General features: G+C 54.0%; 1 protein-coding gene across 1 annotated transcript in view; it reads left to right on the top strand.

Annotated features, from left to right (window-relative positions):
* The window catches only part of CDAN1 (codanin 1), a 207,687-nt gene that overhangs the window by 177,905 nt on the left and 6,720 nt on the right, over positions 1 to 23,062 (top strand). Inside the window, exons 24-27 of the mRNA XM_075330481.1 lie at positions 1,438 to 1,545; positions 1,937 to 2,000; positions 2,082 to 2,284; positions 9,940 to 10,035. Coding sequence (XP_075186596.1) covers positions 1,438 to 1,545; positions 1,937 to 2,000; positions 2,082 to 2,284; positions 9,940 to 10,035 — 471 coding nt within the window. The remainder of the gene's footprint in view (positions 1 to 1,437; positions 1,546 to 1,936; positions 2,001 to 2,081; positions 2,285 to 9,939; positions 10,036 to 23,062) is intronic.

Genomic DNA, 23,062 nt, shown 5'->3' with positions numbered 1-23,062 from the left:
TAACATCCCAATACACTTTGAGGTTTGGAACAAAACAGAGTAAGGCGTGCATTTATTGTGGAATCGCCCATGTGCCGTGTCTTACATGTGCAGTGACTTTCATTTCTGCCACTTAAACTCCTTATACACAGTTTAGCCGGCTGTACACTTTAGAAGAAGTTATTCGAAGGTCTGCTCTGTAAGGCTACATGCACACGCTCGTTTTTTGTCGCATTTTTGTCGTGTTTTTTGGTGCACTTTTGTTAGAACTTTCTGACATCTGACTTCCCAGCAAAGTCTATGAGAATTCAGATTTGCTATGTGCACCTTACAGTTTGTCAGCGTTTTTTTTTTTTGTAAAAGTTTGAGACAAAAAAGATGCAACATGTTCATTCTTCTAGCGTTTTTGGCAACATTTGTCACGAAAAAAACCACACAAAAAATGTGCATGCTGTCAGTTTGGTGCGTTTTCCATGCGTTTTTGGTGCTTTTTTTGGTGCATTTTTGTCACAAAAAATGCCTAAAAAAATTACCAAAAATGAACCTACATTACAAGCATTTTTTTTTTTTTTTTTACATTTCTAGGCTCTCTGACAAGGTGCAGTTTTGTTTGCAGTTTGTGTGCCGAAAAAACTGCAGCGTGCGCATATAGCCTTAAAGATTCTGTGCTGTACTGATTTTCCATGCCCTTCTTGACTGCACATAAATGTGAGCTAACAAGTGCGGCATCACATATGTATCCTGTATATTGCACAGGCAGAGAATGGAAATGAAGATCGGCTTTTCTGAGAGACGAGACTCTTCTGCTAAGTGTTAATCACCTTGTCTGCATTTAACAGTTTTACTTTTCTTCTTCCTATTAACCCTTATGAGGACACAAGCTTTCCCTAACCTGCCAGCAAGCTCAGTCTCTCCTGCACAGCATTATACGGATGGAGAGAGAACTGTGCAGCCGCTTAGTCATCTCAGTGCTTATGAATGCTCTATTCCAGAGGGCCCCAACCCTTCTGACAATGAGACACACATTCAGCTTCCGCCCCTCACAGTAGTGACACCTAGAACCCCCATTACCAGTACAATGACCTCCAAAGCTTTTCCACCAAGGCAGTATAGCAATATCCAGGGGTTCCTTCCTTACCCCCATTCAGATCTGCTCTTCTGTGCTGGGCTACTCACAAGTCGCTATCATTCTCCTCATAGCGGTTTGCTAGTCCTGATGCTTATGCACCAAGCTGAAAGGCAGCCACGTGCCACAAATCTCAGGCCCGCCAGCCACATGTTTCTCCCGTGCTAAAGTCTGGGAAATCTGGAACGGCTGACCTTACTGACTGCGGAATAGAAGACGCAGATACGTTTTAGCAAGATGTTACCTTGATAAAAAGTGCATCTTATAGTCAGAAAATGAAAGTCAGTGATTTTTACTTTTGCAGTTACATTTTGCATTTTATTTGTTTCTAGGAAATCCTGTGCATCGCTCTTGGGCCACGAAATAAAACAGAAGGAGTAGAAATCACTGAACTTAAAAGTTTTATTAATCGTCTCTCGGAAACCTTGAATTGCAGAAAGGTAATTTATTTGTATCATCCTCTGTAGTTAATATTTTTGGGAGGGTTATTTGTCTACTTGTCATTTTTATGTGAAGTTCAATCTCCAAATAACTTGTCATATCTTCAAATAATCATTCATGTAGTCTTAACCGTGGCATTATAAGAACAGGAACATTATATATAATCTTTGCAGGGGATACATTTAGCAAATGATGGCTTTATATGTCTAGGCTGGATTTCATTGGCTTGCATATCTTAGCGTGACCATACATTTGGTTTTAAAACCAGGCTTGTTGAAATCTTAACGAGCGATCAAACTATCCATTATTGTAATAATACTGCAATGTCCGCCCTTTTAAGTTCTGTTTTTTTCTGTGTTGTCTACATATTTCACTTTTCTTTTGACACAGTACCTGACCACTACAACAGAGCATCATCTTGCAAAATGTACGGTAGAGCTGGCTTCTCTTATAGGTAAGGCTGCACTAGCATGTAGACTGCAATATAAATTGCACTAGACTGTCCCCTAAGACAATTTTTTTTTTTAATTTGCAGTGTCTGATGAAATTCCATTGCTTAGCTATACAGCTTCAGAGCCAGATCTCGTACAACAGCAGATCAGGAAGCTTGAGGAAACCCGGCGTGTCCTGATATCCTTACTTACAGTCTGGGAGAATGACTTCAGGGTTCCAGTACCTGTACAGCTAATGTTTAGTCTCAAAAATATCACTAAAATTCGGCATGTTCAGAGCTGCAAGGTGAGATTAATCAAGATTGGATGACTTGTTTGTACTTTATGGTAGGAATTCGATTCACGCTGCACTTGTTCTCCATGGCAGCCGGTCTTTACTTCTTTGCTTGGTGTCACGGACGCCTCAGCCCTCCCCACATGTAGTCACTAGGCTTCCTACAACATTATGATGGGACTGGTAAGCACCGCACTGCTGGGCACAGAAATTTATACAGTCTACTACAAGAGGACCAGTCTGGATTTTGGACCAGGGCAGCAGATACTGCTCACCACTATATGATTATTTTTACAAATGTTTTTGTTTTTTTTCAAGCTGACACCTTTTGTAGTGTATTGTACAACTATGTCCGCATGAAATCCATTCTGATAGTGTCCAACTAACAATATATGGCTCAGTGGTTAGCACTGCAGTCTTGAAGCGCTGGGGTTCTGGGTTCAAATCCCACCAAGGACAACATCTGCAAGGAGTTTGTATGTTCTCCCCGTGTTTGCGTGGGTTTCCTCCGGGTTCTCCGGTTTCCTCCCACACTACAAAGACATACTTATAAGGACTTTAGATTGTGAGCCCCATTGGGGACAGTGCTGCTGATGTTTGTAAAGCGCTGTGGAATTAATGATGATATATAAATGAATAAATATTATTATACAGCTATTATATATATTTGTACCGTGTTAGCCAGTAGAGATAAAAAAAATTGTTTAAAGAAGGGAATTTTGTTTACTTACCGTAAATTCCTTTTCTTCTAGCTCTAATTGGGAGACCCAGACAATTGGGTGTATAGCTACTGCCTCCGGAGGCCACACAAAGTATTACACTTAAAAGTGTAAGCCCCCTCCCCTTCTGCCTATACACCCCCCGTGGGATCACGGGCTCCTCAGTTTTAGTGCAAAAGCAAGAAGGAGGAAAGCCAATAAACTGGTTTAAGCAAATTCAATCCGAAGGAATATCGGAGAACTGAAACCATTCAACATGAACAACATGTGTATACAAAAAAACAGGGGCGGGTGCTGGGTCTCCCAATTAGAGCTAGAAGAAAAGGAATTTACGGTAAGTAAACAAAATTCCCTTCTTCTTTGTCGCTCTATTGGGAGACCCAGACAATTGGGATGTCCAAAAGCAATCCCTGGGTGGGTAAAATAATACCTCGTAATAGGCCCCTTTCTACAGGTGTGCAACCGCCGCCTGAAGGACTCGTCTGCCTATGCTGGCATCCGCCGAAGCATAGGTATGCACCTGACAGTGTTTCGTGAAAGTGTGGAGGCTGGACCAGGTAGCCGCCTGACACACAAGCTGAGCCGTAGCCTGGTGCCTCAAGCCCAGGACGCATCCACCGCTCTGGTAGAATGGACCTTCAGCCCTGAGGGAACCGTAAGCCCAGCAGAACGATAAGCTAGAGAATTGGTTCCTTGAACCACCGAGCCAGTCTTGATTTGGAAGCCTGTAGCCCTTTACGCTGGCTAGCGACAAGGACAAGAGTGCTTCCGAGCGGCGCAGGGACGCCATACGATCGATGAAGAGTCTGAGTGCTCTCACCAGATCTAATCAAGTGCAAATCCTTTTCACATTGGTGAACTGGATGAAGACAAACAGAGGGTACGGATACCCTGATTGAGATGAAAGGGGGGATTCCACCTTAGGGAGAAATTCCGGAACCGGACGCAGAACCCCTTGACCTGGTGAGACACCGGGAAGGGGACTTTGCACGACAATGCTGCCCCGACAGACACTCTCCGAAGTGAAGTGACTGCCCCTAGGAAAACCACTTTCTGCGAAAGGCGTGAGAGAGAAAAATCCCTCATAGGCTCGAATGGTGGTTTCTGCAGAACCATCAGCACCCTGTTCAAATCACAGGGTTCTAACAGTTGTTTGTAAGGAAGGACTACGCGGCAAACCCCCTGCAGTAACGTGTGTACCTGAGGTAGTCTTGCTAGGCGCTTCTGAAAAAAATACAGAGAGCGCTGAGATTTGTCCGTTAAGGGAACCGAGCGACAAACCTTTTTCCAACCGAATTGCAGGAAGGAAAGAAAGTAGGCAAGGCAATTGGCCAGGGAGAAACTCCCTGAGCAGAGGACCAAGATAAGAATATCTTCCACGTTCTGTGGTAGATCTTGGCAGATGTGTGTTTTCTGGCCTGTCTCATAGTGGTAATGACCCCTTGAGATAACCCTGCAGATGCTAGGATCCAGGACTCAATGGCCACTCCATCAGGTTGAGGGTCGCAGAATTCAGAAGGAAAAAACGACCCTTGAGACAGCAAGTTTGGCGGTCTGATAGTTCCCCCGGTTGGCCTACCGTGAGATGCCACAGATCCGGGTACCACGACCTCGTTGGCCATTTTGGAACGACGAGGATGGCGCGGCGGCAGTCGGACCTGATCTTGCGTAACACTCTGGGCAACAGTGCCAGAGGTGGGAACGCATAAGGGAGTTGAAACTGCGACCAATCCTGAACGAAGGCGTCTGCCGCCAGAGCTCTGTGATCGTGAGACCGCGCCATGAATGCCGGGACCTTGTTGTTGTGCTGAGACGCCATTAGGTCGACGTCCGGCATCCCCCAGCGGCAACAGATCTCCTGAAACACGTCCGGGTGAAGGGACCATTCCCCTGCATCCATGCCCTGGCGACTGAGAAAGTCTGCTTCCCAGTTTTCTACGCTCGGGATGTGAACTGCGGATATGGTGGGTGCTGTGGCTTCCACCCACAGCAGAATCCGCCGGACTTCCTGGAAGGCTTGCCGACTGCGTGTCCCACCTTGGTGGTTGATGTAAGCCACCGCTGTGGAGTTGTCCGACTGAATTCGGATCTGCCTGCCTTCCAGCCACTGTTGGAACGCTTTTAGGGCAAGATAGACTGCCCTGATCTCCAGAACATTGATCTGAAGTGAGGACTCTTGCTGAGTCCACGTACCCTGAGCCCTGTGGTGGAGAAAGATCGCTCCCCACCCTGACAGACTCGCGTCCGTCGTGACCACCGCCCAGGATGGGGTTAGGCAAGATTTCCCTTTCGATAATGAGGTGGGAAGAAGCCACCACCGAAGGGAAGCTTTGGTTGCTTGAGAGAGGGAGACGTTCCTGTCTATGGACGTCGGCATCCTGTCCCACTTGCGTAGGATGTCCCATTGAAGAGGACGCAGGTGAAACTGCGCGAAAGGGACTGCTTCCATTGCTGCCACCATCTTCCCTAGGAAGTGCATGAGGCGCCTCAAGGGGTGTGACCGACCTTGAAGGAGTGATTGTACCCCTGTCTGTAGTGACCGCTGTTTGTCCAGCGGAAGCTTCACTATCGCTGGAAGAGTAAGAAACTCCATGCCAAGATATGTCAGCGATTGGACCGGTGTCAGATTTGACTTTGGAAAATTGATGATCCACCCGAAACTCTGGAGAATCTCCAGAGTAACGTTGAGGCTGTGTTGGCATGCCTCTTGAGAGGGTGCCTTGACCAGCAGATCGTCTAAGTAGGGTATCACTGAGTGACCCTGAGAGTGGAGGACCGCAACTACTGTAGCCATGACCTTGGTGAAAACCCTTGGGGCTGTCGCCAGGCCGAACGGCAGTGCCGCGAACTGAAGGTGTTCGTCTCCTATGGCGAAGCGCAAGAAGCGCTGATGCTCTGGAGCAATTGGTACGTGGAGATAAGCATCCTGATATCGATCGATGCTAGGAAATCTCCTTGGGACATTGAGGCGATGACGGAGCGGAGGGATTCCATCCGGAACCGCCTGGTCCATACGTGTTTGTTGAACAGTTTTAGGTCCAAAACAGGACAGAAGGACCCGTCCTTCTTTGGAACCACAAACAGGTTGGAGTAGAAACCGTGACCCTGTTGCTGAAGAGGAACCGGGACCACCACTCCTTCTGCCTTCAGAATGCCCACCGCCTGCAGCAGAGCCTTGGCTCGCTCGGGAGGCGGAGATGTTCTGAAGAATCGAGTCGGAGGACGAGAGCTGAACTCTATCCTGTAACCGTGAGACAAAATGTCTCTCACCCAACGGTCTTTTACTTGTGGCAGCCAGGTGTCGCAAAAGCGGGGAGAGCCTGCCACCGACCGAGGATGCGGTGTGAGGAGGCCGTAAGTCATGAGGAAGCCGCCTTGGTAGCGGCGCCTCCGGCGGTCTTTTTAGGGCGTGATTTAGACCGCCACGCGTCGGAGTTCCTCTGATCCTTCTGAGGCCTTTTGGACGAGGAGAATTGGACCTGCCTGCGCCCCGCAAGGACCGAAACCTCGACTGTCCCCTCCTCTGTTGGGGTATGATCGGTTTAGCCTGAGGAAAGGATGTATCCTTTCCCTTGGATTGTTTGATGATTTCATCCAGTCGCTCACCAAACAAGCGGTCGCCAGAGAATGGCAAACTGGTTAGGCACTTTTTGGAAGCAGAATCTGTCTTCCATTCCCGCAACCACAAGGCTCTGCGTATTACCACTGAATTGTCGGACGCAACCGCCTTCCGGCTCGCCGAGTCCAGGACAGCATTAATGGCGTATGACGCAAACGCTGACGTTTGAGATGTTAAAGACGCAGCCTGCGACGCAGACATACGTGTGACTGCCTCAATTTGCGCTTGAGCCGCTGAGACCGCTTGGAGCGCCCAGACGGCTGCGAAAGCTGGAGCAAAGACACGGCAATAGCTTCATAGATGGATTTCAACCAGAGCTCCATCTGTCTGTCAGTGGCATCTTTGAGTGAAGCCATATCTTCCACTGCAACTAAGGATTTAGCCGCTGGAGATAGGAGGTCCACATTGGAACACTGAACCCAGCCCTTGACAACGTCAAAAGGGAAGAGATAACGTGTATCCTTAAGGCGTTTGGAAAAAACGATATCTGGACAAGCCTGGTGGTTCTGGACTGCCTCCCTGAAGTCAGAGTGATCCAGAAAGCGTACTCAATGTACGCTTGGGGAACCTGAAACGGAACTTCTCCTGCTGAGAAGCTGACTCCTCAGGCGTAGGAGCTGAGGGAGAAATAACCAACATATGATTGATGGACGCCGTAAGATCGTTCACTACGGTGTCACAATCAGGTGTATCCAGGTAGAGAACGTTCTCAGGATCAGAATCCTGATCAGATACCTCCGCCTCATCATAGAGAGAGTCCCCATGCTGAGACCCTGAATGATGCGGTGACGTCGAGGGATGCTCCCAGCGAGGTCGCTTAGGGGGTCTGGGACTGCGGTCCGAGTCAGACCCCTCACCCTGGGATCCCTGAGACACTCCAGGAGCACCTTGTTGTACCAACTGGGGGGGGGGGGGACCAGGGGCAATGAATCAACAGAGCCCATGGTCTGAGGGACCGGTCTGGACTGCAAGGCTTCTAGTATCTTAGCCATAGTCTCAGAAAGTCTGAAGTAAATACTACAAACTCCGTCCCCATCACCTGGACCATTAGCAGAGACTCCGGCTGAGTAAGTTCCACAAGGGGCCGTGCATTGCATACAATTGAGGTCCGTGGAATCTGCCGGCAGTATAGCCGTACATGCTGTACAGGCTGCATAGAAAACCTGTGCTTCTGCACCCTTGTTTTTCACAGACGATATGTTGTTATCTCCCCCGAACAATCAAGGAGGGTATATAGCCAAAATACAAAAGTGCGACCGAACAGTGCAATGTATAGCGTACAAGCATATATCTATATGTGCATTTCGGCACTAGTGGGGTCAGCACCACAGGTGCTGCTTACCGCCCGCTCACAGCGGTTGTGTGGCCACCAGAATCCCTGCCAGGGTCTTCCCAAACTTGTCTCTTTTCTCAGTCACAGAAAAAACTGACATGAATGGCTGCCGGCGTCCTGTGTAGAGGAGGAGGCCGTGGGCGTGCCCCAGAAAGTTCGGGAATCCGGTTTCACACTGTGTACAGTGAGAGGGGTGGAGTATGCAAAGCATGCTCCATCTCTCAGCGCTGCCGTGCTGTGCAGCGTCACGCCCTTACCCTGACTGGCAGGCCAGTGGGCGGTAACGAAGTGAGAGTAGGCCGCAAAAGCCGGGGACTAGAGTGATAAGCGCGGCCCGGCATATAAGCCCTGGTCGGCGCGGAAGTCCCCGGCGCACCACCAGTCCCAGCCGCGCCTGAGATAAAAATGGCAGCGGCGGTTAGCGCGGCAGTCCCCCAATACTCTAACACACCCAGCACGCTGTAGTGTGCGATGGCACCAGTGCGGGCAGCGCCGCCATCCCTGGCGCACTAACACACCCAGCAGTGCTGCCGTGTGTCTGTGCGCGGTCCCCTTTATGGGGACACAGAGTACCTCAACGTAGCAGGGCCATGTCCCTGAGGATACTCAGCTCCATGTCCAGCAGATTCCCAGGGGCTGTGGATGGAGCACGGCCTCAGTGCCTGGAGACCGATAAGATCCCACTTCACCCAGAGCCCTAAGGGGATGGGGAAGGAAAGCAGCATGTGGGCTCCAGCCTCCGTACCCGCAATGGGTACCTCAACCTTAACAAACACCGCCGACAAAAGTGGGGTGAGAAGGGAGCATGCTGGGGGCCCTAGTATGGGCCCTCTTTTCTTCCATCCGACATGGTCAGCAGCTGCTGCTGACTAAGCTGTGGAGCTATGCGTGGATGTCTGACCTCCTTCGCACAAAGCATGAAAACTGAGGAGCCCGTGATCCCACGGGGGGTGTATAGGCAGAAGGGGAGGGGCCTTACACTTTTAAGTGTAATACTTTGTGTGGCCTCCGGAGGCAGTAGCTATACACCCAATTGTCTGGGTCTCCCAATAGAGCGACAAAGAAAGAACTGATGTCCTCAGTGGTTGATACCTTTTAATGGCTAACTGAAAAGATGGTAATAATTGCAAGCTTTCCAGACTACTCCGGTCTCCATCAGGCATGGTATAACACGAATTCTGAAGAGTCACATATTTATACACAACAGGAGTAAAAAAGACAAGTTTTGTGAAGCAGAACGATCAGTATGGCAAAACTGTTGTGGCCATAAATATTGCAGCGGTTCACACTGGTTATCTATGAACTGCAGCAATATTTATGGCCACAACAGTTTGTCCTCTTGCCATAGTGATAGTTCTGCTTCACATAACTTGTCTTTTTTTACTGCCCCATTCTATGTCCTGTTTTGTATAAATATGTGACTCTTCAGATTTTGTGTTATACCATGCCTGATGAAGAGACTTGCCTAGTCTCGAAAGCTGCTATTATTACCATCTTTTCAGTTAGGCTATGTGCGCACGTGTGCGTAATTCAAGCAGTTACGCTGCGCTTTGTAGCGCAGCGTAACTGCATGCGTCCTGCGTCCCCTGCACAATCTATGGAGATTGTGCAGGGGCCGTGCGCACGTGGCGTCTTAGAGCGCAGCGCTTTGGCTGCTGCCCAAAGCGCGCGTTCTAAGAAGTGACATGTCACTTCTTCCGTGCGCTTTGCCGGCAGCCCCTGCTCTGACTATGGCAGGAGCTGCAGGCAGAGCGCACGTTCTCTGCCGGCACCATGCGCTTCAGAACGGAGCATTTCAGCTGCGCTCTGAAGCGCACCTTTTAGGTGCAGTGCAGAGCGCACACGTGCGCACATAGCCTTAGCCATTAAAAGGTATCAACCACTGAGGACTCTCAGTTCTTTTAAACTATTTTGCTCTCTCGCCTCATTGGGGGATTGGGGGACACAGGAAACCATTAACCTTTTCATATATATGTCTTTTCTTTTTGTGATGCAGTGGGAACTCTTCATGTTCATGCTGCAACAACTGGCCAGTATGGGTCTTCTACAAGACGCCGACATCTGCAGGCTGCAGGAATGCCAGAGGACTTCAGTAAGAATGATTTAGTTTTTTTTTTAATATGTTGAGTACAGATGTAAAAAGTATGTGTGTGTATATATATCTATATATATAATTGCCTTATTCTGTCTGTCTGTCTGTCTGTCTATCTGTCTGTCTGTCTGTCATGCTCCGAAATTGTGTCCTTACGGTGACACAAAGCTGATTGGCCGCTGGGCTCGCCATGGCCCCGCCCCCCCACACGGATTGGCCTCTCGCCCCGGCTCTCTGCAGGCCCCGCCCCCTCACGCAATGCACGCTCGCTGTGGCCCAACTGACACGGGGCTCCGATTCCCAGGTGAGTACACACACATCAGATCACACTCACTCTCACACTCACTCTCACACATCACATCCACACATCACAACATGCTGGGATATCGCTTGCTTCTACACCGGCTCCGTCAGGATCCCGGCAGCGCCAGACATAACCTTGCGATGCTGGGATCTTAACGGAGGCCGTGAAAGCTGGTAACCATTATACACATCGGGTAACTAAGGTCCCTTAGTTACCCGATGTGTATCATAGTTACCAGTGTACACCGGCTCACACTCACTCTCACACACCTCACACACACATCACATCGCATCCACACATCAAGGTCTGCAGCTGCAGAACATACATAACATAACAGCCACACACACACACACACACACAAATCAGATCACACTCACTCACATACACACATCACATCGCATCCACATACTCACAACATCCTGGGATATCGCTTGCTTCTCGGCGGCGATATTGTGCTGTGAGCTTCCAGGACCTGACGGAGGATCACATGGCCAGAAGCATGTGATATCCCCGGATGTTGTGAGTATCAGCGCGTATGTGCAATATCGTCAGTGTCTGTGTGTGTGAGTGTATGCGATCGGGTGTGTGTGAGTGTATGCGATCGGGTGTGTGTGTGAGTGTATGCGATCGGGTGTGTGTGTGAGTGTATGCGATCGGGTGTGTGTGTGAGTGTATGCGATCGGGTGTGTGTGTGAGTGGATGCGATCGGTTGTGTGTGTGAGTGGATGCGATCGGTTGTGTGTGTGAGTGGATGCGATCGGTTGTGTGGGTGAGTGGATGCGATCGGTTGTGTGGGTGAGTGGATGCGATCGGGTGTGGGTTGAGTGTCGGCAGAGGAGCACGGCGTGCTGGAGGAGGCTGGGAGCAGAGAGGCTGATCTTGGGGAAGGCTGGGAGGGGGGGGCTGATGCTGAGGGAGGCTGGAAGGAGAGAGGCTGAGCAAACGTGCTCCATCCGCCATACTGCGCACTCCCCATCGTGCTGCATCCCCATGCTGCGCACTCCCAAACGTGGTCCATCCGCCATGCTGCGCACTCCCAAACGTGGTCCATCCGCCATGCTGCGCACTCCCAAACGTGGTCCATCCGCCATGCTGCGCACTCCCAAACGTGCTCCATCCGCCATGCTGCGCACTCCCAAACGTGCTCCATCCGCCATACTGCGCACTCCCCATCGTGCACCATCCGGCATGCTGCGCACTCCTAAGCGGATGGAGCATGATGGGGGGGTGCGCAGCATGGCGGATGGAGCACGTTTGGGAGTGCGCAGCATGGCGGATGGAGCACGTTTGGGAGTGCGCAGCATGACGGATGGAGCACGTTGGGAGTGCGCAGCATGACGGATGGAGCATGTTTGGGGAGGTGCGCAGCATGCCGGATGGTGCACGATGGGGAGTGCGCAGTATGGCGGATGGAGCACGTTTGGGAGTGCGCAGTTGTATGGCGGATGGAGCACGTTTCGGAGTGCGCAGCATGGCGGATGAGCACGTTTGGGAAGTGCGCAGCATGGCGGATGGACCACGTTTGGGAGCGCGCAGCATGGCGGATGGAGCACGTTTGGGAGTGCGCAGCATGGCGGATGGAGCACGTTTGGAAGTGCGCAGCATGGCGGATGGAGCACGTTTGGGAGTGCGCAGCATGGCGGATGGAGCACGTTTGGGAGTGCGCAGCATGCCGGATGGTGCACGATGGGGAGTGCGCAGTATGGCGGATGGAGCACGTTTGGGATGTGCGCAGCATGGCGGATAGAGCACGTTTGGGAGTGCGCAGCATGGCGGATGGACCACGTTTGGGAGTGCGCAGCATGGCGGATGGAGCACGTTTGGGAGTGCGCAGCATGGCGGATGGAGCACGTTTGGGAGTGCGCAGCATGGCGGGTGGAGCACGTTTGGGAGTGCGCAGCATGGCGGATGAGCATGATAGGGGGTGCGCAGCATGGCGGATGGAGCACGTTTGGGAGTGCGCAGCATGGCGGATGGAGCACGTTTGGGAGTGTGCAGCATGGCGGATAGAGCACGATGGGGAGTGCGCAGTATGGCGGATGGAGCACGTTTGGGAGTGCGCAGTATGGCGGATGGAGCACGTTTCGGAGTGCGCAGCATGGCGGATGGAGCACGTTTGGGAGTGCGCAGCATGGCGGATGGACCACGTTTGGGAGCGCGCAGCATGGCGGATGGAGCACGTTTGGGAGTGCGCAGCATGGCGGATGGAGCACGTTTGGAAAGTGCGCAGCATGGCGGATGAAGCACGTTTGGGAGTGCGCAGCATGGCGGATGGAGCACGTTTGGGAGTGCGCAGCATGCCGGATGGTGCACGATGGGGAGTGCGCAGTATGGCGGATGGAGCACGTTTGGGAGTGCGCAGCATGGCGGATGGAGCACGTTTGGGAGGTGCGCAGCATGGCGGATGGACCACGTTTGGGAGTGCGCAGCATGGCGGATGGAGCACGTTTGGGATGAGTGCGCAGCATGGCGGATGGAGCACGTTTGGGAGTGCGCAGCATGGCGGGTGGAGCACGTTTGGGAGTGCGCAGCATGGCGGATGGAGCATGATAGGGGGTGCGCAGCATGGCGGATGGAGCACGTTTGGGAGTGCGCAGCATGGCGGATGGAGCACGTTTGGGAGTGTGCAGCATGGCGGATAGAGCACGATGGGGAGTGCGCAGCATGGCGGATGGAGCACGTTTGGGAGTGCGCAGCATGGGGGATGCAGCACGATGGGGAGTGCGCAGTATGGCGGATGGAGCACGTTTGGGAGTGCGCAGCATGGCGGATGGACCACGTTTGGGAGTGCGCAGCATGGCGGATGGAGCACGTTTGGGAGTGCGCAGCATCGGGGATGCAGCACGATGGGTGGTGCGCAGCATGGGGGATGGAGCACGATGGGAGGTGCACACCTCCCCCCAACACACACACACACGCGCACTGCACAACACACACACACTAGGAATCACAAACAACGCCCTACACAGACACCCACACACACAGACAACGCTGCACACACAAATATACGCACATACTGCACAACACACACATTGCTCAAAACATACCTCCCCCCAAAACACACCACACCCACACAAACCGCACAACACACACACACACACACAACGCTACAGACACACAGCGCTCCACAAACAACGCAACACACGCAACACACATACAACACCGCTCTCACCCCCCGCGACACTCAGAACATGTACAGCGCCCTACACAAACACTTGGTAACTACACACAACAACATCTATATATATAACAAAAATCATACATGAACTACACAATACGTAAATTCTAGAATACCCGATGCGTAGAATCGGGCCACCTTCTAGTATATATATATATATATATATATATATATATATATATATATATATATATATATATATATATATATATATATATATATATATATATATATATATATATATATATATATATATATATACACACACATACTAGAAGGTGGCCCCATTCTACGCATCGGGTGTTCTAGAATATATGTATTGTGTAGTCAATGTATGATTTTTGTTATATATATATATATATATATATATATATATATATATAGATAGATGTTGTTGTGTGTTGTTGCCAAGTGTTTGTGTAGGGCGTTGTACATGCTCTGGGTGTGCAGGGGGGGGGGGTGAGAGAGCAATGTTGTTTGTGTGCGGGGGCGTGGCCTAGCGGGCATCGCGTGCGGCGGGCGGGCCTGGACAAACGGTTAATCCATGCGGGGGCGGGGCCAGGCCGAGCCCAGCGGCCAATCCGACGGTTGTCACTGTAAGGACACAATGTTGGAGCAAGACAGACAGAATAAGGCAATTATATATATACTAGAAGGTGGCCCGATTCTACGCATCGGGTATTCTAGAATTTACGTATTGTGTAGTTCATGTATGATTTTTGTTTATATATATATATATATATATATATATATATATATATATATATATATATATATATATATATATATATATATATATATATATATATATATATATATATATATATATATATATATATATATATATATATATATATATATTGTTGTTGTGTGTAGTTACCAAGTGTTTGTGTAGGGGCTGTACATGTTCTGGGTGTTGTCTGGGTGTGACGGGGGATGAGAGCGGTGTTGTATGTGTGTTGCGTGTGTTGCGTTGTTTGTGGAGCGCTGTGTGTCTGTAGCGTTGTGTGTGTTGCGCGGTTTGTGTGTGTGTGGTGTGTTTTGGGGGGAGGTATGTTTTGTGCAATGTGTGTGTTGTGCGGTATGTGCGTATATTTGTGTGTGCCGCGGTGTTTGTGTGTTGGGTGTTGTGTGTGTGCAGCGTTGTCTGTGTGTGTGGGTGTCTGTGTAGGGCAGTTGTTTGTGGTTCCCAGTGTGTGTGTGGTGTGTTGTGCAGTGCGCGCGCGTGTGTGTGTGTGTGTGTTGGGGGGAGGTGCGCACTCCCAAACGTGCTCCATCCCCCATGCAGCGCACTCCCCATCGTGCTCCATCCCCCATGCAGCGCACTCCCCATCGTGCTCCATCCCCCATGCAGCGCACTCCCCATCGTGCTCCATCCCCTATGCTGCGCACCCCCCATCGTGCTCCATCTCCCATGCTGCGCACTCCCAAACGTGCTCCATCCGCCATGCTGCGCACTCCCAAACGTGCTCCATCCACCATGCTGCGCACTCCCAAACGTGCTCCATCCGCCATACTCCGCACTCCCCATCGTGCTCCATCCCCGATGCTGCGCACCCCCCCATCATGCTCCATCCCCGATGCTGCGCACCCCCCCATCGTGCTCCATCCCCCATGCTGCACCAGCATCAGCCTCTCTGCCCCCAGCATCAGCTTCTCTGCCCCCAGCATCAGCTTCTCTGCCCCAGCATCAGCCTCTCTCCTCCCAGCATCAGCCTCTCTCATCCTAGCATCAGCCTCTCTCCTCCCAGCATCAGCCTCTCCTCTCTGTCCCCAGCATCAGCCTCTCTCCTCCCAGCCTTCCCCAGCATCAGCCTCTCTCCTCCCACCCTCCCCCAGCATCAGCCTCCCTCTCCCAGCCTCCCCCAGCATCAGCCTCCCCCAGCATCAGCCTCTCTTCTCTCAGCCTACCTCTCCCAGCCTCCCTCCTCCCAGCCTCCCTCAGCATCAGCCTCCCTCTCCCAGCCTCCCCAAGCATCAGCCTCTCTCCTTCCAGCCTCCCCCAGCATCAGCCTCCGCCAGCATCAGCCTCTCTCCTTCCAGCCTCCTCCAGCATCAGCCTCCCTCTCCCAGCCATCCCCAGGATCAGCCTCTCTCCTCCCAGCCTCCGTCCTCCCAGCCTTCCCCAGCATCAGCTTTCCCCTCCCAGCCTCCCTCAGCATCAGCCTTCCCCAGCATCAGCCTCTCTCCTCCCAGCCTCAGCCTCTTTCCTTCCAGCCTCCCTCAGCATCAGCCTCTCTCCTTCCAGCCTCCCTCAGCATCAGCCTTCCCTTCCCAGCCTTCCCCAGGATCAGCCTCTCTCCTCCCAGCCTCCTTCCTCCCAGCCTCCCCCTCCCAGCCTCCCTCAGCATCAGCCTTCCGCTCCCAGTCTCCCCCAGCATCAGCCTCCCCAAGCATCAGCCTCCACCAGCATCAGCCTCTCTCCTTCCAGCCTCCCCCAGCATCAGCCTCTCTCCTTCCAGCCTCCCTCAGCATCAGCCTCCCGTTCCCAGCCTTCCCCAGGATCAGCCTCTCTCCTCCCAGCCTCCTTCCTCCCAGCCTCCCCCTCCCAGCCTCCCTCAGCATCAGCCTTCCCCTCCCAGTCTCCCCCAGCATCAGCCTCCCCAAGCATCAGCCTCCACCAGCATCAGCCTCTCTCCTTCCAGCCTCCCCCAGCATCAGCCTCCCCAAGCATCAGCCTCCACCAGCATCAGCCTCTCTCCTTCCAGCCTCCCCCAGCATCAGCCTCCCCCAGCATCAGCCTCCCCAAGCATCAGCCTCCACCAGCATCAGCCTCTCTCCTCCCAGCATCAGCCTCTCTCCTCCCAGCATCAGCCTCTCTCCTCCCAGCATCAGCCTCTCTCCTCCCAGCATCAGCCTCTCTCCTCCCAGCATCAGCCTCTCTCCTCCCAGCATCAGCCTCTCTCCTCCCAGCATCAGCCTCTCTCCTCCCAGCATCAGCCTCTCTCCTCCCAGCATCAGCCTCTCTCCTCCCAGCATCAGCCTCTCTCCTCCCAGCATCAGCCTCTCTCCTCCCAGCATCAGCCTCTCTCCTCCCAGCATCAGCCTCTCTCCTCCCAGCATCAGCCTCTCTCCTCCCAGCATCAGCCTCTCTCCTCCCAGCATCAGCCTCTCTCCTCCCAGCATCAGCCTCTCTCCTCCCAGCATCAGCCTCTCTCCTCCCAGCATCAGCCTCTCTCCTCCCAGCATCAGCCTCTCTCCTCCCAGCATCAGCCTCTCTCCTCCCAGCATCAGCCTCTCTCCTCCCAGCATCAGCCTCTCTCCTCCCAGCATCAGCCTCTCTCCTCCCAGCATCAGCCTCTCTCCTCCCAGCATCAGCCTCTCTCCTCCCAGCATCAGCCTCTCTCCTCCCAGCATCAGCCTCTCTCCTCCCAGCATCAGCCTCTCTCCTCCCAGCATCAGCCTCTCCTCTCTGTCCCCAGCATCAGCCTCTCCTCTCTGTCCCCAGCATCAGCCTCTCCTCTCTGTCCCCAGCATCAGCCTCTCCTCTCTGTCCCCAGCATCAGCCTCTCTCCTCCCAGCCTCCCTCCTCCCACCCTCCCCCAGCATCAGCCTCCCTCTCCCAGCCTCCCCCAGCATCAGCCTCTCTTCTCTCAGCCTACCTCCTCCCAGCCTCCCTCAGCATCAGCCTCCCTCTCCCAGCCTTCCCCAGGATCAGCCTCTCTCCTCCCAGCCTCCGTCCTCCCAGCCTTCCCCAGCATCAGCTTTCCCCTCCCAGCCTCCCTCAGCATCAGCCTTCCCCAGCATCAGCCTCTCTCCTGCCAGCCTCAGCCTCTCTCCTTCCAGCCTCCCCCAGCATCAGCCTCTCTCCTTCCAGCCTCCCCCAGCATCAGCCTCTCTCCTTCCAGCCTCCCTCAGCATCAGCCTCCCCTTCCCAGCCTTCCCCAGGATCAGCCTCTCTCCTCCCAGCCTCCTTCCTCCCAGCCTCCCCCTCCCAGCCTCCCTCAGCATCAGCCTTCCGCTCCCAGTCTCCCCCAGCATCAGCCTCCCCAAGCATCAGCCTCCACCAGCATCAGCCTCTCTCCTTCCAGCCTCCCCCAGCATCAGCCTCCCCAAGCATCAGCCTCCACCAGCATCAGCCTCTCTCCTTCCAGCCTCCCCCAGCATCAGCCTCTCTCCTTCCAGCCTCCCTCAGCATCAGCCTCCTGTTCCCAGCCTTCCCCAGGATCAGCCTCTCTCCTCCCAGCCTCCTTCCTCCCAGCCTCCCCCTCCCAGCCTCCCTCAGCATCAGCCTTCCCCTCCCAGTCTCCCCCAGCATCAGCCTCCCCCAGCATCAGCCTCCCCCAGCATCAGCCTCCCCCAGCATCAGCCTCCCCAAGCATCAGCCTCCCCAAGCATCAGCCTCCACCAGCATCAGCCTCCCTCGTCCCAGCCTCCCCCAGCATCAGCCTCCCCCTCCCAGCCTCCCCCAGCATCAGCCTCTCTCATCCCAGCATCAGCCTCTCCTCTCTGTCCCCAGCATCAGCCTCTCTCCTCCCAGCCTTCCCCAGCATCAGCCTCTCTCCTCCCAGCCTCCTTCCTCCCAGCCTCCCCCTCCCAGCCTCCCTCAGCATCAGCCTTCCGCTCCCAGTCTCCCCCAGCATCAGCCTCCCCAAGCATCAGCCTCCACCAGCATCAGCCTCTCTCCTTCCAGCCTCCCCCAGCATCAGCCTCTCTCCTTCCAGCCTCCCTCAGCATCAGCCTCCCGTTCCCAGCCTTCCCCAGGATCAGCCTCTCTCCTCCCAGCCTCCTTCCTCCCAGCCTCCCCCTCCCAGCCTCCCTCAGCATCAGCCTTCCCCTCCCAGTCTCCCCCAGCATCAGCCTCCCCCAGCATCAGCCTCCCCAAGCATCAGCCTCCACCAGCATCAGCCTCCCCCAGCATCAGCCTCCCCCAGCATCAGCCTCCCCAAGCATCAGCCTCCACCAGCATCAGCCTCCCTCGTCCCAGCCTCCCCCAGCATCAGCCTCCCCCTCCCAGCCTCCCCCAGCATCAGCCTCTCTCATCCCAGCATTAGCCTCTCCTCTCTGTCCCCAGCATCAGCCTCTCTCCTCCCAGCCTTCCCCAGCATCAGCCTCTCTCCTCCCAGCCTCCCCCAGCATCAGCCTCCCCCAGCATCAGCCTCTCTTCTTCCAGCCTCCCCCAGCATCAGCCTCTCTCCTTCCAGCCTCCCCCAGCATCAGCCTCCCTCTCCCAGCCTTCCCCAGGATCAGCCTCTCTCCTCCCAGCCTCCGTCCTCCCAGCCTTCCCCAGCATCAGCTTTCTCCTCCCAGCCTCCCTCAGCATCAGCCTCTCTCCTCCCAGCCTCAGCCTCTCTCCTTTCAGCCTCCCCCAGCATCAGCCTCTCTCCTTCCAGCCTCCCTCAGCATCAGCCTCCCCTTCCCAGCCTTCCCCAGGATCAGCCTCTCTCCTCCCAGCCTCCTTCCTCCCAGCCTCCCCCTCCCAGCCTCCTTCAGCATCAGCCTTCCCCTCCCAGTCTCCCCCAGCATCAGCCTCCCCCTCCCAGCCTTCCCCATGATCAGCCTCTCTGCTCCCAGCCTCCTCCAGCACGCCGTGCTCCTCTGCCGACACACACACACCCGATCGCATCCACTCACACACACCCGATCGCATCCACTCACACACACCCGATCGCATCCACTCACACACACCCGATCGCATCCACTCACACACACCCGATCGCATCCACTCACACACACACACGATCGCATCCACTCACACACACCCGATCGCATCCACTCACACACACCCGATCGCATCCACTCACACACGCAGAGACTGACGATATCGCACATACGCGCTCACACTCAAAACATCCGGAGATACCACATGCCTCTGGCCATGTGATCCTCCGTCAGGTCCTGGAAGGTCACAACAGCACAGTATCGAGGCCGAGAAGCAAGCGATATCGCCGGATGCTGTGCGTGTGTGGATGCGATGTGAGGTGTGTGTGAGGTGTGTGTGAGGTGTGTGTGAGGTGTGTGTGAGGTGTGTGTGAGGTGTGTGTGAGGTGTGTGTGAGGTGTGTGTGAGGTGTGTGTGAGGTGTGTGTGAGGTGTGTGTGAGGTGTGTGTGAGGTGTGTGTGAGGTGTGTGTGAGGTGTGTGTGAGGTGTGTGTGAGGTGTGTGTGAGGTGTGTGTGAGGTGTGTGTGAGGTGTGTGTGAGGTGTGTGTGAGGTGTGTGTGAGGTGTGTGTGAGGTGTGTGTGAGGTGTGTGTGAGGTGTGTGTGAGGTGTGTGTGAGGTGTGTGTGAGGTGTGTGTGAGGTGTGTGTGAGGTGTGTGTGAGGTGTGTGTGAGGTGTGTGTGAGGTGTGTGTGAGGTGTGTGTGAGGTGTGTGTGAGGTGTGTGTGAGGTGTGTGTGAGGTGTGTGTGAGGTGTGTGAGAGGTGTGTGAGAGGTGTGTGAGAGGTGTGTGTGAGGTGTGTGTGAGGTGTGTGTGAGGTGTGTGTGAGGTGTGTGTGAGGTGTGTGTGAGGTGTGTGTGAGGTGTGTGTGAGGTGTGTGTGAGGTGTGTGTGAGGTGAGTGTGAGTGTGAGTGTGAGTGTGAGAGTGAGTGTGTGAGGTGAGTGTGAGAGTGAGTGTGAGAGTGAGTGTGATCTGATGTGTGTGTATGTTTGTGTGTGTGCTGTTGTGTGTGCGTGTGGATCTTCCGCCGCAGCAGGACCTTGATGCGCTTGTAACCATGCGAGCATGGTTACCAACGTATCCACACCACTCCCGTGCGAGCGGGGGCCGGGGGGGGGGGGGGGGGGAGTACAGTACTCACCTCCGTGACAGCCGTGTCAGTTCGGGGAATGCGCGGGGGGAGGGAGGGGGCGGGGCCAGAGCTAGCGTGCATTGCGTGAGGGGGGCGGGGCGTGGCGTGGCCGAATTGCCAATGCCTGCAGGGTGCCGGGGCGAGAGGCCAATCTGTGGGGGTGGCGGAGCCTGGGCGAGCGGCTGGCCAATCCGTGTGGGGGCGCAGCCTGGGCGAGCGGCCAACCCGTGTGGGGGGGCGGGGCCATGGCGAGCCCAGCGGCCAATCAGCTTTGTGTCACCGTAAGGACACAATTTTGGAGCATGACAGACAGACAGATAGACACAGATAGACAGAATAAGGCAATTATATATATATATATATATATATATATATATTATGATATTTTTTTTCTTTTAATCCCACTTTTCTCTGACGCCTCATTGGGGGACACAGGACCATGGGTGTTATGCTGCCTATCCATAGGAGGGCACTACGTAGATGCAAAAGCATAGCTCCTCTTCAGTATACACCCCCTGGCCGGGCCAGGCAAGCTCCGTTTTTGCTTCGTGTCTGTAGGAGGCACTTCCTTTCAGGGTTTATTATTTTTTGAGGGCGACGGTTTCCTTTTGGGACAGATCTCCCACTACCATCAACGGGCGGGAACGTGGAGTGTTGCCTCCGCGTACCCCCTCCTGCGACACTGGATCCTGGGCTGGACGACGGGTTCCACAGACACCGATTTTCCAAAGTCCAGGGTAGAGGCCTGTGCCTCTATAGCCCAATTCCTCAGCCCCTCTTTGCAGTCTCTGAGTTGAATATGGCACCAATTCCTCAGCCCCTCTTTGCAGGCTCTGAGTTGAATATGGCACTGGTGTGACCGGACACAGCAAGTTGACTCTGCTATTTTCACTGCCTGGGGAGAAAAGACGCTGCAGGGAAGGCTCCCAGGACATTTACAGTATTTATTATGAGAAAGTCCCTTGCTGAGTACAAGGAGGAGAGCCCCAAGGATCCTGCACACACAATGTTAACTTTTCTCTAGCTTGCTGGCTGGAGGAGGGGGGAAGTCACTCCTGTTTGCAGAAAGTCCGGCAGATAATTTCCCGGTGGCAGGGGGAGGGCCCAGGGCTCAGGGACTCGCGCTGTTTATTTGCTCTGTTTATTTGCTCTAGCAGTAAAGCCGGCTGATAACCACCGGTGACAAGCTGTGTGCTGACTGTAGGGAGAGGGAGGAAAACTCAGAAGCTCCCTTCCCGCCGGTTTTTTTTACTACCCACAGCAGGGGGGGGGCACACTGACTCATCTTCCCGCTCTTTTAGCGCTAAGCCCCGCGGCCGCGATAAGGCCCCCCCAGGAAAGCGTGCGAAGATCTCCATAGAGCTTAATCCTTCCTGAGGACAGGCCCATCGGCTGATTCTGGTGAGGTGCTTGCTTCACTTGTAGCTCTGCTGAGCATTGCTCCCCCTCCTGGCATACTCCTATTAAGAACATGCAGAATTCTAAGGGCACTAAGAGTGCTAAGGCCCACATAGTCTATTATTCAGCCTGCACTGCCTGCCACGCTGAGCTACCACGTAAACACACCTCTTCTCTCTGTGAGCCCTGTGCCCCTATAGCCCCCCAAGACCCCCCTGCCACCACCGCCTCAACCGTCAGCCCAGAGGCTAGTGCTCCCAGCCCACCGGAATGGGCAGAGTTTGTCCCAATCCATGGAAAAACTGTCACAGAACCTGGTGCTGGCTATGCAATGTCGTCCTCCACACCCTTCTGGGTCCCTGGACGGAACGCAGCCTGTGGATACCCCTATGGAGGATCCTTCTGAGGTAATCCGGGCACATGCTTCACCGGTTGCAGGGATCAGGAAAAGAGCACACTGCCAGGTGTCTCCAGCGGGCTCTCACTCGGGAGCACACAGGGCAGTCCCTCCCACACGCTCCACGGCTTCTGAAGAGCTGGAGGAGGGAGAATGCTGTTTATACCAAGAGGATTCCTTGGTTTCAGCCTGCCCAGATGATCAAACTGCAATAGACTCCCTTATAGCAGCAATCAACCAAACTCTGCATGTGGAGGATCCCCCATCTGCTACCACTGACCATGCGGTCTCCTTTAAGAGGGCAAGGAAACCCCAAAAGGTTTTCGCTGATCACCCAGAGTTTCAGGATGTCCTCACAAAGCAAAGGGAGAAGCCTGACAGGCGCTTCGGTAACCGAAAACTCATGTAGTCCCGGTACCCATTTGCCTCACCTGCCCCTAAGGGCTGGGCCGATCCGCCCTTGGTAGACCCCCCCGGTCTCCCGCCTTACCACAAAGACGCTTCTGTCTTTACCCGATGGTTCCTCCATCAAGGACCCGACAGACAGACAGGTGGAGCACCTCGCCCGCTCTGCTTTTGAGGCTGTGGGTTCCTCCCTCTCGCCCTCCTTTGCCGCTGTGTGGGTCGCAAAGGCGATCTCGGTCTGAGCAGAATCCCTTAACACTCCGCTTGATGAAGCCTAGTTCACTCATACCTTCACAGAGGTAACAGCTCAAATTGCCGCTGCGGCGGAGTACCTCATGCAGGCCTCCATGGACGCTGCTACCTGCGCAGCGTTTGCCGCCTCAAATACCATAGCCATCCGTAGAGCTCTCTGGCTCCGACAATGGCGAGCGGACTCTGCCTCCAAGAAGTCTCTCACGGGCCTTCCCTTTTTTTCCAGACCGATTGTTTGGCGAACGTCTGGACAAGCTCATTTCTGACGCCACGGGAGGAAAGAGTACCTCCCTCCCCCAGCTGAAGTCCAGGACGTCCTTCACCAGACTTCCACAGTCCTCGTTCCGCTCCTTTCGGAACTC

The sequence above is a fragment of the Anomaloglossus baeobatrachus genome, chromosome 12 (genome assembly GCF_048569485.1).
Source record: "Anomaloglossus baeobatrachus isolate aAnoBae1 chromosome 12, aAnoBae1.hap1, whole genome shotgun sequence".
NCBI lineage: Eukaryota > Metazoa > Chordata > Amphibia > Anura > Aromobatidae > Anomaloglossus > Anomaloglossus baeobatrachus.
The sequence above is the reverse complement of the archived record's forward strand: the minus strand, read 5'-3'. Positions and strand labels throughout refer to the sequence as shown.